Below are 17,621 nucleotides of genomic sequence, written 5' to 3'. Positions count from 1 at the left end.
AGATGGCAGTGTAGGTGGGTAGACACTGATCAGGTGAATGTATTTCTTAGATGTTAGTTGAAGTCTGAGTGTTACAATTCTGTCGTTGATGCCTTTTGGAAGTTCCATCAATGAACATGCCAGTTTATTGCATATGTCAAAGCCTATGCCACTTTCCACCCTTTTAGTAGATAGTTTCCCACTCCAGTAGTAGGTGTAACCTCCGAGCTGTTCACACAGCTCTCTGGAGTCACTAAGATGTGTTTCACTTAGGGCAGCGATGTTGATGTTATATCTAGCCAACTCTCTAGCAATAAGTGCTGTCTTTTTCTCTGTTCATTGATTATGGTCATTATCCAGTAAAGCTCGGACTTTCCGTGTATCAGTCATAAAGTGTTTAATAATTATTTTTTCGACTGCAGATTTTGGTGAATAAGTGACTGCGGTTTGCCAGTTGCACTGAGCTACGACAGGCTATGTTTAGGCCATCTTTTCTAGGCCCCTCCCTGGATTAAGGAAAGCAGATCTATCCTAAATAGGGCTGCTTTGTTGTCTGATGAGCTGCTGAACCAATCCTTCTGTCCCTGTCAAGTTCCAGAACGACCATCTCTGTCTGACCACCTAATGTGCAGAGCACCAACTGAGGTGCAGGCACACCAGACTCTTGACTCACTGTCAGTACTCCATTACCGCAGGACTTCTCTTTTTTTTTTTTTTTTTTTTTTTTTTTTCCTCAAAAATGACAATCCATAAAACTTTTATTTTTTCCTATGAATTGGTACTATATAGTTCTACATTCCCTGAAAAGGGGAGCTTCCACTTTTAGGGCGAACAGGTTTTATAAACAATTGAAATTTTTGCCATACATAAAACCTGTTTTATTACCACATTATCACATAACAGGCTCATAGAAATCAGAACCTAGCCTTGTTTAACATAATTTTAGTTTTGAAAGATGATTAAGAGAGTCTTCTTGCAAGCATTTTAAATGGTTCCAAATGTATGTGAAAGGTCCAAAGACTTAAAGGTTTCAATTTATACAACTTCTGTAAACTTTATTTTTTCTGAAATTAGCCAGTCAATGAACTAAAAATGTGTTCCACTGCTTCATTATCTTCCTTTGATATAGAGTGATGCCTTCCTGTTGAAACAATAGGATCTGGAGCACTTACAGTCTTCTAAACATTGTGAACAGGAAGTGAGCACTGATGGCATTGTTGCTGTCCTTCAGCTGGAAACCTATATCCAGCAGCTGGTCCATGTAGTAGCATAAAGTTCACTACAATTTCGTATAGCTCATAACTGGTGCCCATAATCTCAGTCACAGTCATACACACACACACACCACAAATATCTCCTTTCTCAGATTGTGAATCTGAATATTATCCTGCTGTTTCTGAGGTGTTGGCTGAAAGAACAAAATTTATTCTTTCTTGCTCTTTAAAGTGCATGCAATATGAGTTTTCCCATCACTTTCAGTCCAAAAGACGTGTCTTCTGAATTCCTTTCACAGGTGTAGTTTGTTTGGATCATTCTTGTTTTTTTTCCCCGCTCATGGAATTCTTCGATTTCCTCTTTGGGCAGAAGAATGAGAGCTGTGTATGTGCAAGATTTCACAACTCTCATAAAATCCTCAGCATTCTGAATTGCAGCTGATTTGGTCTGGAAAGATTATGTTTTGTAGCATGATGCTTCAGCAGGCCTCTTACACCATCACAAGGCCCCTTCCCATGACCAGTAACACTGTATACCCAGTCAGTTGGCACAAGCGACTTACTCACTTCAAACAGCTGGTAATGATTTTTAAAATGATGAGGAGCACCATCAGAAATAATGATGGTCTTCTCTGCCCCTGTTTGCAGTTGGAGAGTTTTTCCATTGCTAGCAAAGCACGTGCTGACTCATGTCCTGTACCATCACTTATAACTGCAACACTTGTGGTCTTGTATTGAAAATATGTCACTCCTGTAAAAAGTGTGGGAGGATACAGACCAGTTCTCAGCAAAATCACAGTGAAGAACTAAACATAGTTTTTCAGCCTGTACACACTTTTTCACTTCTGCAATGTGTTGTTGTTGCAATTTCTTCAGATGCTGGTGTGTTACTGCTTTCACTGACCATTTACCAAGTTCATCAATGAAACTGTCAAAGGAAACAGTTTTCTTAATTAGTTTATTTTCCTCCCATGTCACGTACTGTCACTGAACTCCAAAACCTACTAAGACAGTGCAACTTACATTCAGTCAATAACAAACCTACAAGAGAACATGCATGTCTTGACAATATTTTTGTAAATTTTAAAACAACAGAAGAATCATGTTTTGTGACAGTATTTCCGTATTCTGATCATGATTCAGTATCTTTAAATTATACAAGTAGGTTCCCTCTTGATAAGAGTTATGTAAATAAGTTTGTCCCAGAAGTTGTGGTCACTAGACCAGTCACAGATGAGAAAATTGACAGGTTTCGTACGTCCCTTTCTAACAGAGATTGGTTTGGCCTGTGTTATGATGAGACACATCATACTCTAAGCAATTATCTGCCAGCAAAGGTACTATTTGATAGGTTTCTCAAAGCATTTTTTGGACACTTTAATGACTGCATACCAATAAAGAAATGCAAAGTAACTGACAGAGTCCTAAAAGCAAAAGTTCCAAATAGACAAAATACATGGTACACAAAACAGCTGTCTACTATGAAAAATCAAGTTATGTTGTTGTACAATATTTATAAAAATCTGAAAACCAACCATGCTAAACTAGCCTATGTTAGATCTAGGAATGAGTACAAAAAAGCAATTGTGGAAGCCAAACAAGCACACAATCTCAGAAGTATTGAGAAATCCACCAATAAGTGCAAAGCAGCATGGACTCTAATAAATAGTGTCGCCAAAGATAAAAGAAGTGACAAAATTAGTATCTCTCCCCAGGAATTTAATGACTTTTTTATTAAATCAGTTGAGGAAGTAGGAAGTGCTATAATTAAACCTGAAATCAGTTCATCACAGCTACTGTCAAAAAATATTGCTAGGTCATCAAAAAACACAAGTACCTTCAATTTTTCTGAGGTCTCACCTGGTTTTGTGTTAAGAATAGTGAAGCAGTTCAAATCATCAGACAGTGTAGACATATATGACCTGTCTTGTAACATGCTTAAGAAAGTAATAGACTGTATAGTGTACCCCCTAACATATTGTATAAACAAGTGTATACTGGAAGGTTTTTTCCCTGATGAGCTTAAACTGTCTAGGGTAGTTCCAGTACATAAAAAAGGAGATAAAAATTCTGTCTCTAGTTACAGGCCAATATCCATAGTCCCAGTTTTCTCAAAAGTTCTAGAATGCATAATTTACCAACAATTATCTGTTTACTTTGATAACATAGGATTAATAAGTGGATCACAGTATGGCTTTAGGAAAAACCTGTCAACCATTGATGCCATAGACAATGTTGTTAAATACATCCATCAAGTATTTGAAGATAAATGCTTTGCCCAGGTGACTTTTTGTGACCTAAGCAAAGCCTTGGACTGTGTAGAACATACACTGATACTCGAAAAAATGGACTTTTACGGTGTTAAAGGTAACAGCCTTAAGCTATTAAGATCATATTTACAAAACCGTAAGCAAGCCGTCTGTGTTGGGAAAGAAATGTCCAGTATAGAACAAGTTGAGGTAGGTGTTCCGCAGGGATCCGTGCTGGGCCCTTTCCTTTTCCTAATAATGATAAATGACCTGCCATCATTTATCAAATCCAGAACAGTACTCTATGCTGATGATACAACATTTCTGAACAGCAGTAATGATCTTAATAGCCTTAAAACATGTGTTACAGAGACAATTGAGCAAGCTTCACTCTGGTTTAAAGCAAATGGGTTCTTGCTTAATGAAAGCAAAACTCAGCAGATGGTATTTAGTTTAAAGGACAAGTTTCCATCAGATGATCCTAGTTGTGTTAAATTTTTGGGGTATATTTGGATGATAAACTTTCTTGGAATCCACATATTAAGTATATTAGCTGTAAATTGTCTAGGGTAATCTATTTGTTAAGGCGATTAATGCACTGTGTACCTAAAAATTATGTTAGAGTATCTTACTACTCATTTTTCCAAAGCATCATATCCTGTGGCATTATTTTATGGGGAAACTCCACTTGTGTGCATGATATACTACTGCTGCAAAAGAAAGCTATTAGGATAATTACAGGCTCACCATACAAGGCTCATTGTAAACCTTTGTTTACTCAACAAAAAATCATGACAGTAATAAACCTATATATTTATTATGTTTTAATCTACACAAAAAAGAACTTACCTAAAGTAAAACGCAGGGCAAATATACATTGTTACAGCACTAGGACAAACAGCTCTATCTATATGCCCTACCACAGACTGTCAAAATCAGTCAACAGTTATGAACTTATGGGCCACAAATTATTTAACAAACTTCCACAAGGTATACAAAATTTACCAGAGCAACAATACAAACAAACACTTTATGACTGGTTAGTTGTAAACCCATTCTACAATGTAAAGGATTTCATGACCTGTGATATTAAACTGTAAAGTTTTTAACAATTCTGTTCTTCTATAGCATGTACTGTACTGTATTGTATTATATGTATGACTTTGTCTATTGCTGTAATGGCTTAAAGACAATAAAATTATTATTATTATTATTATTATATGTAATTTCTGCAGAGTTATCTGCTACATCTTCCAGGACAAGTGTTTGTAAAGACAGTTCTCCCTTTACAGGGCAATCACCACAATCTTGAAAGAAACAAGTCTCTCACTTTATGTCACAGACTACTAATGACTTCACATGCCCAAACAAGGTGTCATATGTCACATGCTCCAGTAAGTTCTTCAAAGTTACCACACCAAGTTCAAAATTCACACAGTACACACATAAATAGAGATCTCTAGGTGGGTGTGGAACTACCCACTTAGGCTGTAGTGCATAAAATTTTGATCTTCCAATAAGTAAAGTTGTATAGGTACTCTTATAAATTGCAAAAGTTTCTTTAATACTGCAAGTCATGTACCTCTTCAGTTTAACAATTTTTTGTTGGCACTTGGGTGAGAACAGCCCCATTTATCATCCAGGTAAAATGACAGAACAACGGCCCTTCTTGAGTCCTTCAAGTGGGACGTTATCAACCATCCACCTTACAGCCCAGACCTGGCGCCAAGTGATTATCACCTCTTCATGCATTTGAAGAAATGGCTCGGGTCACAGCGGTTTGATGACAACGAAGAGCTCAAAGATGCGGTCACAGGCTGGCTCCAGGCACAAGCGGGTGATTTTTATGCAGAAGGAATTTCAAAGCTTGTGAAGAGATACGATAAGTGCCTCAATCGCTATGGAGACTATGTAGAAAAATAGTGCAAAGATGTAGTTGTAAGATGTATATATTAAAATATTTTTATTTAACTTGGTGTATTTTTTTAAATCAACCGGAGGTTACTTTCTGAACGGCCCTCGTATGTAAACAATCTATCATCTAACATACAACGAGCAGAATTAATTCAATTTATAAATGACACTAGTATTGTAATCACTCTAATCATACATACAGAAACAAAAGAAATAGTGAACAATGTTCTTAACAGTATTATTGACTAGTTCTCTGCAAATGGAGTCACCCTCAATTTTAAAAAGACACAGTATATTCATTTCTGCTTATCTAAGTACTAAACCAATTGTTGCACTCTGAAAAAGTATGGCACATGAATTGTATATTTTTTGAAGTTTAATTGCAGCCATGGACAGTCAATGGAGGACAGGCTGGCTGACATGCTAATTGGGTAAACCACTGGATGCAGTTGTTGACATTATGACAAAACACTCGGGGCAGACAAGAGTTTGTGACAGCTGTTAACAGTGGAGTACATGGAACAGCTAACACAGTGTAACCAAGAGTGAAGTAATTTTTTATAACTTTGGCACTTGAGTGTTACCAAGAAACTCACCCATTGAAAATTCAACTTGGTCGAGCAACATCTGCTTGCGGCTCAGCAAGATAGGAAAATCTGATACGACATGTACAATGAAGCAAACTTACTCTTTCTTCAGTAGGACCTTGTCAGAAGTGTAGCTGCAAGGGTGTAAATAATCTGTCTTAAAAGCTGAAAGAATTCAGCTGTGCCATAATTCTCTCTACAAACTTGAACTGGAGTGAATGACAGGCTTTTGAGTTTCAGAGAAACCACGACCCACTATTGGTGATGGAATTTGGTTGACCAACTGCCACTGATTAACTCACTGACTTCCAGCACGAGGCACCCCATACCTGTAGTGTGGCAACTGTGGGAGTTATGACTTTGGACACCATCCTGGCCTACTCCTAGGAGGTGACTGGGGCATCATTGCTCAGCATCAGGACATTTATCACTGGCTAATGCACATAAGTGCATGACATAGGGAAAGTGAATATGCATTGGGGTGCTTAACTGACAAGACTCCAGAGGGCTTTGACAGCCCACACTTCTCTTTGCAGCTTGCAACCCACTGCCACTGCAGCAGCAGCTATCATTACGCAGGACAAAGGTGTCAAAGGCGTGATTGGGGCATCAGTACATTCCACAGTCAGCTGCACTTGCATGCACACAGTGTGACTCTGAGATGGGCTGGAGTGCTGTATAAGGCTTCTTGAATAAACATCTGTCTATGGTATTACTGCTTCACTGAACATCTCAGTGTGAATCTACCTGTTCTGTCATAATTTATTTCACCCATCCTGGCGTATAGTGATCCGGAATAGGCTGGATTGTTACACAGTGATAAGTGCGTCACATAGTGAGGAAATAATAAGTAGGGTGGAACCTTTAAAATTCTTAGGTGGCCATACCAGTGAGAATTTAAATTGGAAAAATCACATTTTGGAACTCCTAAACCAGTTCAGTTCAGCCACATTTGCCCTTAGAGTCATTTCAAATCTTGGTCAGAGTCAAATCCCTAAGTTGATATATTTTGCATTTTTCATTCTGTAATGCATATGAAATAATGATTTGGGGTTACTCATCTTTAAGAAAGAAAGTCTTTGTTGCTGAAAACCATGCTGTAAAAATAATATGTGATGCTCACCAACAATCATCTTGTAGACATCTGTGTAAGCAGGCAGGTATTTTGACTAATGCTTCACAATATATGCATTCCCTCATAAAATTTGTAGTAAATAATCCACTGAGACTGAAAAGGAACAATGTTGTATATAATTATAATACTATACAATACCAAAAGGAAAAATGAGATTCATTACTCCAAACTAAGTTTGTCTTTAGCACAAAAAGGGGTGCACAATGGTGCAACAAAAATGTTTGTTCACTTACCCAGTGATATAAAATGTCTGACAGACAGCAAAGTAAAACCAACAATCATCTTGTAGACATCTGTGTAAGCAGGCAGGTATTTTGACTAATGCTTCACAATATATGCATTCCCTCATAAAATTTGTAGTAAATAATCCACTGAGACTGAAAAGGAACAATGTTGTATATAATTATAATACTATACAATACCAAAAGGAAAAATGACATTCATTACTCCAAACTAAGTTTGTCTTTAGCACAAAAAGGGGTGCACAATGGTGCAACAAAAATGTTTGTTCACTTACCCAGTGATATAAAATGTCTGACAGACAGCAAAGTAAAATTTGAAAACAAGGATTTGTGTTATTGTAATTTGTAAAAGGTGGTAGGTAGGAATTACCTCACATCTGTATACTTAAAAAAAAAAAAAAAAAAACCATAAATGTTCAGCATGTAGTCATATTTACAATTTAATTTGGGATGTGAATGTAAAATGGCTTATTCAACATAATTATGATGTATTGTGTGAAATGATCCATGGAATCTGAAACCAACAAATTAACTGTCATCAATCAAGAAATTTTGTGTCTCAAAGTAAAGGCATTACACTAATCAAATTACAGGCAGCAATAAAATTCGTAACTGTCCAGCAAAAATAAAGGTCACTCATGCCATAGATACTGTATATCATAATGTGTCAAATTTTTATCTGCTCACGTTGGTCACACACATGATACATGTCATTTGCAACTGACTGAAAAGAGAAGTACAGCTGTGGATATCGCCAGTGAAACCCCCTTCTGAGCAACACTAGGTGAAATACGAGATTCAGTTTCTGACTCTCAGCCTGAAAGAATTCAAGTGTTAACAAGACAAGATTTCTATAACGTTGAGTGTTGCTACAACCAATGCTCTGCATTGGCTAGGCATCAAAATAATACTACCAACATAGATGGATGGGTGCACTATTACAGCTGAAACTGAAAGCACAGATTTTGTGTTAGTTGTAATGAACACCCCCCCCCCCCCCCCCCAATGAACCATGGACCTTGCCGTTGGTGGGGAGGCTTGTGTGCCTCAGCAATACAGATAGCCGTACCATAGGTACAACCACAATGGAGGGGTATCTGTTGAGAGGCCAGACAAATGTGTGGTTCCTGAAGAGGGGCAGCAGCCTTTTCAGTAGTTGCAGGGGCTACAGTCTGGATGATTGACTGATCTGGCCTTGTAACACTAACCAAAGCAGCCTTGCTGTGCTGGTACTGTGAATGGCTGAAAGCAAGGGGAAACTACAGCCGTAATTTTTCCCAAGGGCATGCAGCTATACTGTATGATTAAATGATGATGGTGTCCTCTTGGGTAAAATATTCCGGAGGTAAAATAGTCCCCCATTTGGATCTCCGGGCGGGGACTACTCAGGAGGACGTTGTTATCAGGAGAAAGAAAACTGACGTTCTACGGATCGGAGCATGGAATGTCAGATCCCTTAATCGGGCAGGTAGGTTAGAAAATTTAAAAAGGGAAATGGATAGGTTAAAGTTAGATATAGTGGGAATTAGTGAAGGTCAGTGGCAGGAGGAACAAGACTTCTGGTCACAGTGAATACAGGGTTATAAATACCAAATCAAATAGGGGTAATGCAGGAGTAGATTTAACAATGAACAGGAAAATAGGAATGTGGGTAAGCTACTACAAATAGCATAGTGAACTCATTAATGTGGCCAAGATAGATACGAAGCCCACAACTACTACAGTAGTACAAGTTTATATGCCAACTAGCTCCACAGATGACAAAGAGATTGATGAAATGTATGTTGAGATAAAAGAAATTATTCAGATAGTGAAGGGAGGCGAAAATTTAATAGTCATGGGTGACTGGAATTCAATAGTAGGAAAAGGGAGAGAAGGAAATGTAGTAGGTGAATGTGGACTGGGGGAAGAAATGAAAGAGGAGCCGCCTGGTAGAATTTTGCACAGAGCATAACTTGATCATAGCTAACACTTGGTTCAAGAATCATGAAAGTAGGTTGTATACGTGGAAGAAGCCTGGAGATACTGGAAAGTCTCAGATAGATTATATAATAGTAAGACAGAGATTCAGGAACCAGGTTTTAAATTGTAAGACATTTCCAGGGGCAGATGTGGACTCTGACCACAATCTATTGGTTATGAACTGAAGATTAAAACTGACGAAACTACAAAAAGGTGGGAAATTGAGGAGATGGGACCTGGATAAACTGACTAAACCAGAGGTTGTACAGAGTTTCAGGAAGAGCATTAGGGAACAATTGACAATAATGGGGGAAAGAAATACAGAAGAAGAAGAATGGATTGCTTTGAGAGATGAAATAGTGATGGCAGCAGAGGATCAAGTAGGTAAAAAGACGAGGGTTAGTAGAAATTCTTGGATAACAGAAGAGATGTTGAATCTAATTGATGAAAGGAGAAAATACAAAAATGCAGTAAATGAAGCAGGCAAAAAGGAATATAAAGGTCTCAAAAATGAGATCGATAGGAAGTGCAAAATGGCTAAGCAGGGATGGCTAGAGGAAAAATGTAAGGATGTGGAGGTGCATATCACTAGGGGTAAAATAGATACTGCCCACAGGAAAATTAAAGAGACCTTTGGAGGAAAGAGAACCACTTGCATGAATATCAAGAGCTCAGATGGAAACCCAGTTCTAAGCAAAGAAGGGAAAGCAGAACGGTGGAAGGAGTATATAGAGGGCCTATACAAGGGCAATGTTCTTGAAGACAGTATTATGGAAATGGAAGAGAATGTAGATGAAGATAAAATAGGAGATATGATACTGCGTGAAGAGTTTGACAGAGCACTGACAGACCTAAGTCAAAACAAGGCCCCGGGAGTAGACAACATTCCATTAGAACTACTGACAGCCTTGGGAGAGGCAGCCCTAACAAAACTCTACCATCTAGTAAGCAAGATGTATGAGACAGGCAAAATACCCTCAGACTTCAAGAAGAACATAATAATTCCAATTCCAAAGAAAGCAGGTGTTGACAGATGTGAAAATTACCGAACTATCAGTTTAATAAGACATAGCTGGAAAATACTAACACGAATTCTTTACAGTTGAATGGAAAAACTGGTAGAAGCTGACCTTGGGGAAGATCAGTTTGAATTCCATAGAAATGTTGGAACATGTGAGGCAATACTGACCCTACGACTTATCTTAGAAAATAGATTAAGGAAAGGCAAACCTACGTTTCTAGCATTTGTAAACTTAGAGAAAGCCTTTGACAATGTTGACTGGAATACTCTCTTTCAAATTTTGAAGATTTCAGGGGTAAAATGCAGGGAGCAAAAGGCTATTTACAATTTGTACAGAAACCAGATGGCAGTTATAAGAGTTGAGGGGAATGAAAGGGAAGCAGTGGTTGGGAAAGGAATGAGACAGGGTTGTAGCCTATCCCTGATGTTATTCAATCTGTATATTGAGCAAGCAGTAAAGGAAACAAAAGAAAAGTTTGGAGTAGGTATTAAAATCCATGGAGAAGTACTAAAATCTTTGAGGTTCACCGATGACATTGTAATTCTGTCAGAGACAGCAAAGGACTTGGAAGAGCAGTTGAATGGAATGGACAGTGTCTTGAAAGGAGGGTATAAGATGAACATCAACAAAAGCAAAACGAGGATAATGGAAAGTAGTCGAATTAAGTCGGGCGATGCTGAGGGAATTAGATTAGGAAATGAGACACTTAAAGTAGTAAATGAGTTTTGCTATTTGGGGAGCAAAATAACTGATGATGGTTGAAGTAGAGAGGATATAAAATGCAGACTGGCAATGGCGAGGAAAACATTTCTGAAGAAGAGGAATTTGTTAACATCGAGTATAGATTTAAGTGTCATGAAGTCATTTCTGAAAGTATTTGTATGGAGTGTAGCCATGTATGGAAGTGAAACGTGGATGATAAATAGTTTAGACAAGAAGAGAATAGAAGCTTTTGAAACGTGGTGCTACAGAAGAATGCTGAAGATTAGATGGGTAGATCACATAACTAATGAGGAGATACTGAATAGAATTGGAGAGAAGAGAAATTTGTGGCACAACTTGACTAGAAGAAGGGATCAGTTGATAGGTATTACTCTGAGGCATCAAGGGATCACCAGTTTAGTATTGGAGGGTAGCGTGGAGGGTAAAAATTGTAGAGGGGGACCAAGAGATGAATACACTAAACAGATTCAGAAGGATGTAGGTTGCAGTAGGTACTGGGAGATGAAGAAGTTTGCACAGGATAGAGTAACATGGAGAGCTGCATCAAACCAGTCTCTGGACTGAAGACCACAACAATAACAACATAATGAACAATGATCAGGGAGAAATATTGAGGTATGGGAATGGCTGCATTAGTATAGATAGGACAAATGTACTCAAAAATTATGATTTCATGCTGACAGATTACTGGTGTTGGATGATATGAGGCAAGGATTTCAATGTGCCTTCCTCATATCAAACAGAAACAATCCACAAGTAGTGTCCCTATTTTTGACTGTGCAAAAGCTAAGGCTGGAGGCATTTCATTGAATGTCAGAGATGGCAGAAACTTTCTTTAATGCATGGAAGCTTTTGATGGAAGCTTGGAAAATTCGGTTCTATAATACATGGCATGTAGGCAAGGCCTGGAGGAGAAACATAACCATTAAAGTAAGAGGTTGAGAGGAACATGCTGGGGTGTACAATATCCTGAGGACATTGTTACAGCAGACAAATATTGCTGCATTTCAATTTATGCTACCTACTGTAATAGCAAATGTAGAATGTGATTTACATACAGCAGAGTGTAGGGCATACTTTCAGAAGAACTATGTTCATAACACACTTTCATAACACACATTGCTACAGATTGCGTGCCAGACTGAACACAAATAAGCATATGGAAAGAATACATTATACTTTGAAATACGTCTGGTTGGAAATGAAGCATGTTAGGCATATGGAGAGAGCTCTTTCTTGCACTTGTGTCTTTTGTCAAAGACAAATTGAAGGACCAAATAATAGTGATGACCAAAGGAGAACTCACCAGCAAGATGGAAGATATCCATCGTCAGGCAAAAAATCAACTGCAGAAACAAGCAAGGACCTCATTGTAGAGGAGAACACTGGTTGGAAAGTGCCATCTGACTCAGAAGTCATGGAAGTTCCTTTGGTCAAAGACACTCAAGTGGAATGCACTTGAAAATTGAAGTGTCCCAACTGCAAAACTTGCATCTATAACTATTTGTGCTCATGTGCCAATTCGAGTTTAAAATGGAACATATGCAAGTATGTAGACAGTGTATGCCAAGTGGAACATATGCAAGTATGTAGACAGTGTATGCCAAGTGGCTGGCACTCGTTCTCAACCTGTGGCTTCCTCAGAAAATGATGACATTATCTTAGCTGGTAATTATCTTTCTGGCCTGAACAACAAGGAGTAATACTGATGCAAATCAGTAAACATCACACATCTAATGATCCTGTGCCCTTGGAGGAATGAAAGAACACAATTGCTTCTGAACTATTGGGCTTTGATTAAGCCTGCAGACATGTATAGCTAGTTGACTAGATATTATCGAAAAACATACAGCTTCCATAAGAGCAGTGTTAACTGCAGTTCATAGCCAGAATGATAAGCACTTCATTCCAAAAATGGAAACATGTCAGAAGATAAAAATCATTCCACAGTGGAGATTTTTTCAACAAAAAAGAAAAGAGCAATTCACTACATCTTTTTGGAGAACCTCAACATTGTGGTGTCTTTATTGAAAGCTCGGGATGAGACAGTTCATGTTTTGTCAGATTATAGCACAGAATCAACATGAGAAAAAGGACAGTGGAGGCAATAAAGTAGTGATATAACATGCTGGAACAATATAAAGACTGCTGTAAACAGTACTATCAAGCATTTTGTATTTTAATTTCATACTAGCCTTTTCTCCGTGGCTTCATCAACATATGTATTTGACACACAAACTGGACACACCTCCTTCTCCCCCCCTTTTGGGTCCACCTCTTCCTCCCTTTGTTTGTCCACCACATCCTCCCACTTCTATTTGTCTATCTCTTCCTCTTCATTCTCTTCATCTCTTCATTTACTCATTCCCCTCTCTTTGTCCATTTCCTCCACCCTCTATCTCTGACTGTATCTTCCTCCACCCTCCCTCTAACCACATCCTTCTACCCCCTCCCTCTTTCTATCCTCACCTCCCCTTCTTCCTTTTTCACCTGCCCACCATCCCTCTAAACCTTTCATGTGCCTCATGCACCTTCCCCTCCATCTTCTTTCTGTCCATCTTCTCCTCCCCTCACTCTGTCCATCCCCTCCTCCATCCATCTCAACTTGTTCACAGTCATGCTCATTGGCACATGACACCCATGCAGAACTTTTCAGTAAAGCAGGTGGATACTATCGTCACAACATGTCTGTATGCAAAGCATACTACATATCAGGGGCTTGAAGATCATTTATTTCTCCTGATGTACAGGCCCAATGTAAAGCAGGTCATTGAAGCAGGCAGATACACTCCAACACAATATGCATGTCATGCAGGGCAGCCTACATATCGGGGCGCAGAAAACTGTTTTCTAACCCTGAAATGTAGGCCACCATGCAAAGCAGGTTGATTTGGCAGGCTGATACTGTTCCCTCACAACATGCCTATCATGCATGGCAGCCTATACACCAGGTTCACGCCTTAGAAAATGGACATCGAATTCTATTTAACGAAACACCTGTTATTATGAGGATGAAGGGATTTTGGGATAGCATCATAAAAGAAGCTATTGAAATAAAAACCTCTGAAGACACCATCAACAAGGACAGTGGTTTGCAGCTTAGCACAGCCTGGGACCTGGCCCTTTTGAGGTTAAAACAGGTGCGACGGACGCGGGATGAAAACATTACCCTATATTGCGAGGAAGAGAGCACTAGTGACGTCACAGCCAGCAGTACGGCTATGTAATGATGCGGCCATGGTGACACAGCAGTCATTCTTACCACTTGTGAATGATTGAGGAGATCTCGGTCGAAAGCTCGTGGGATTTTAACCATCTGACATGGCTGGAAGCCCAAGAAAATTTTATTAATTCATATCACCACGGAACCTTGCATTCATACATGACTTACCTCTATGGGGAGGAAACGTGGCACAGCATTAAATGCCTAGGGAACCTGCATGTTAAGGAGGCTAAACTGTTAAGCTCTCTAGCCTTCTTGCTATGCTGTTGAAATGAGAACAAGATTCCCCGATTTTCCGTGGTAAGTCATCACATCAGCACCTCGGCAGCCAGAAAAATCTATCGTCATTCCAGCTCTGCCCTACTGTGGGAAATGTTACACTTCACTAAGAGGCAGCTGGATTTAAACAGTCATGAGCTGCTGGCTATCCATCTGCAACTGACAGAAGTACTCTTGGAAGTAGATTGGGAGTGGATTGATGTGGCCACCACAGCACAACAGGTGTCATCACAAAAGAAGACCACAGAGGTACAGAAAGGGAAGTTCACACAGCTATCTCAACAACAATGCAGTGCAGAAAGAAAATCAACAGAACGAACTGTCATCAACATGACAGAGAAAGAGATCGATGCGGGTGCCATTTCGGCACTTAAGAAAGGTCTTAACTTCGCACCAGCACCTCGGAGCATCCCTATCTGTGACATCATAAGTGGGGTTAAACAAGCAATCTGCAAGATTCCTAGTGAGAGTGTAGACAAAATTCATGGCAAAATTTGTTGTATCATTTCAAAATCTAAACCACTGAGGTCTAACTTGACTAGGGCTGAACGCAATGGTTTTCACACACTCCGCAATGACTCCCTCGTCGTGGTTCTGTCAGTTGACAAGGGCAACACATCTGTCATTCTGAATAAAGTTGACTACAATGCCAAAATTCTGTTGATTCTTGAAGAGGATACATACTGGAAACTGCCACGGGACCTGACATCAAGAATAATGAGAAAGACATCAGAGCTTCTAAAACAGTCAACACTGGAAGAGGGCACTATCAAGAATCTCCTCCCTCAGACACCAGGACCACCTAGACTTTATGGACCACCAAAAATCCACAAAGCGGGTTCTCATCTTTGTCCCATTGTGAACACCATTGGGTCATCCACTTACAGATTGGCAAAACACCTGGACAGCCTCCTTGCATCACATCTGGGTCGTTGTCTGCATCACATTAAATACACTGACAACTTTATCAACAGAATTAAACAACTCTGTCTTAGTTAAGGAGATATAATGGCTGGTTTCAATGTGGTCTCCCTGTTTACACGCGTTCCGGTCAAAGACTGTATAGATCTCCTCTCTCAGTTATTTGATAGCACAGTTGTGGGACTGTTTAGGCACACGTTGACATTGTTGTATTTCCTACATGGTGGTCAGTATTTTGACCAGTTGGACGGCGTGGCTATGGGAAGCCCATTAGCTCCATCTATAGCCAACCTTTTTACAGAAAAATTTGAAGACATTGCCTTGGACACAGCTCGAGCTACGCCAAGTTGCTCTTATCATTATGTCGAAGACACTTCTATCATTTGGCCCCATGGTTGTGAGAAACTGGTAGAATTCTTAGAACACCTGAACAGCATTCATGGCCACATCAAGTTTATGATGGAAGTCAAGACAGATGGTGCATTGCCCTTCCTTGACGTCCTCGTTCGATGGAAAACCAGTGGGCACCTCAGCAACAGTGTCTACAGGAAACTGACACACACAGATTGATATCTGCACGCTCTCAGCCACCACCATCTTTCACAAAAATGTGGCATTCTGGATATCCTCGTCCATCATGCTAAAGTTGTCTCAGATGCTGAAAGTCTGCCGCTAGAACTGAGCCACTTCTGAAAAGTCTTCTGGGAAAACAGGTACAGCCACGGACAGGTGTCACACAAGAAACACAGCAACAGAGAAGGGAACAGTACCGAAGACGAAAGCAAGAAACTTGTGTTTTTGCCTTTCTGTGGTAGAGTGTTGGGAAAGATTAGCTGGCTCCTGAAGAGATATAATATTTAATTGGTGTTCAGGCCCCCAGCAAAATTCAACAGCTCATGAAGCATGTGACAGACGATCTAGGGCTTAGAACACCTGGAGTGTTATCCAGGAAATCAGCCATGGCAGAACATGCCTTAGAAAATGGACACCAAATTCTATTCAATGAAACATCTGTCGTTATGAGGATGAAGGGATTTTATGATAGCATCATAAAAGAAGCTATTGAAATAAAAACCTCTGAAAACACCATCAACAAGGACGGTGGTTTGCAGCTCAGCACAGCCTGGGACCCAGCCATTGCGAGGTTAAAATGGGCGCGATGGACGCTGGATGAAAGCATTACCATATATGGTGAGGAAGAGAGCACTAGTGACATCACAGCCAGCAGTGCGGCTACGTACCGACGTGGCCATGGCAACACAGCAGTCATTCATACCTCTTGACAATGACTGAGGAGAGCTCGGTCAGAAGCTCATGGGATTTTAACCACCTGATGCGGCTGGAAGGCTGAGAAAATTTTATTAGTCTGTGAAAAGGTTGTCAGCACCGTTCACAAGGCATGTGTTGGTGGTGAACTGGGAAATAAAGTGTAATTGTCTGAACCTCTGCATCAAGCAGTTGGAGGACAGGTTGGCAATTGACTCTGTCAGCAGATGGTGATTGGTAAATAAGGTTAGTTGTCATCCTTCTAGGTCTTCTGGGAAGAACTTGATGGCCTCATGGGCCATCCAGAGCTACTGGCCATATGCTGATCACTTTTTTTTTTAGAAACTGAAAGATTTTTTGAGAAGAAGTGGAAGGGGTGGAGGTCTACATGAGCTTGCTGGAGAACAGCTATGATGGCAGTGTTTTTTATGTTGGATGTAATAACAAGGTGAGCCTGATGATATGGTAGCAGGAGAGTGACACCGAGCGAGGTGGCGCAGTGGTTAGCACACTGGACTCGCATTCGGGAGAACGATGGTTCAATCCCGTCTCTGGCCCTCCTGATTTAGGTTTTCCGTGATTTCCCTAAATCGCTTCAGGCAAATGCCGGGATGGTTCCTTTGAAAGGGCACGGCCGATTTCCTTCCCCATCCTTCCCTCACCCGAGCTTGCGCTCCGTCTCTAATGACCTCGTTGCCGACGAGATGTTAAACACTAATCTCCTCCTCCTCCAGGAGAGTGACAGCTTGTTGGAAGCACTGTTTAAAGTCATCAAAAGCATGCAGCATGTGGGATGTCCATGGGACTGCCTTTTTCCCAGATTTGTCTTTGGCAGTGAAGGACTGAGTTACCGGAAGCTGAATGTTGGCAGTATGCAGTAGGTGTCTGTGATAGAAATTTACCTT

The 17,621-nt window shown here is 40.0% G+C and overlaps 1 protein-coding gene across 1 annotated transcript; it reads left to right on the top strand.

Moving 5' to 3' along the window:
* The first annotated feature begins 14,622 nt into the window (after positions 1–14,622).
* LOC124613511 lies at positions 14,623–17,042 on the top strand. Its single transcript, XM_047142220.1, has 3 exons — positions 14,623–15,125; positions 16,827–16,935; positions 16,983–17,042. Exons 1-3 carry the CDS (start codon positions 14,623–14,625, stop codon positions 17,040–17,042), a joined length of 672 nt encoding a protein of 223 aa, XP_046998176.1.
* The last annotated feature ends 579 nt before the right edge of the window (positions 17,043–17,621 follow it).

The sequence above is a fragment of the Schistocerca americana genome, chromosome 4 (genome assembly GCF_021461395.2).
Source record: "Schistocerca americana isolate TAMUIC-IGC-003095 chromosome 4, iqSchAmer2.1, whole genome shotgun sequence".
NCBI classification, from domain to species: domain Eukaryota; kingdom Metazoa; phylum Arthropoda; class Insecta; order Orthoptera; family Acrididae; genus Schistocerca; species Schistocerca americana.
Note: the sequence above shows the minus strand (reverse complement) of the source record. Positions and strands in the feature narration are given on the sequence as shown.

Coding starts and splice junctions, on each gene's coding strand:
- LOC124613511 (XM_047142220.1), top strand. CDS start 14,623: ATGTTACACTTCACTAAGAGGCAGCTGGATTTAAACAGTCATGAGCTG. Junction 15,126..16,826: donor GACTCCCTCGTCGTGGTTCT/GTCAGTTGACAA, acceptor GTCTGTGAAAAG/GTTGTCAGCACCGTTCACAA. Junction 16,936..16,982: donor ACAGGTTGGCAATTGACTCT/GTCAGCAGATGG, acceptor TCATCCTTCTAG/GTCTTCTGGGAAGAACTTGA.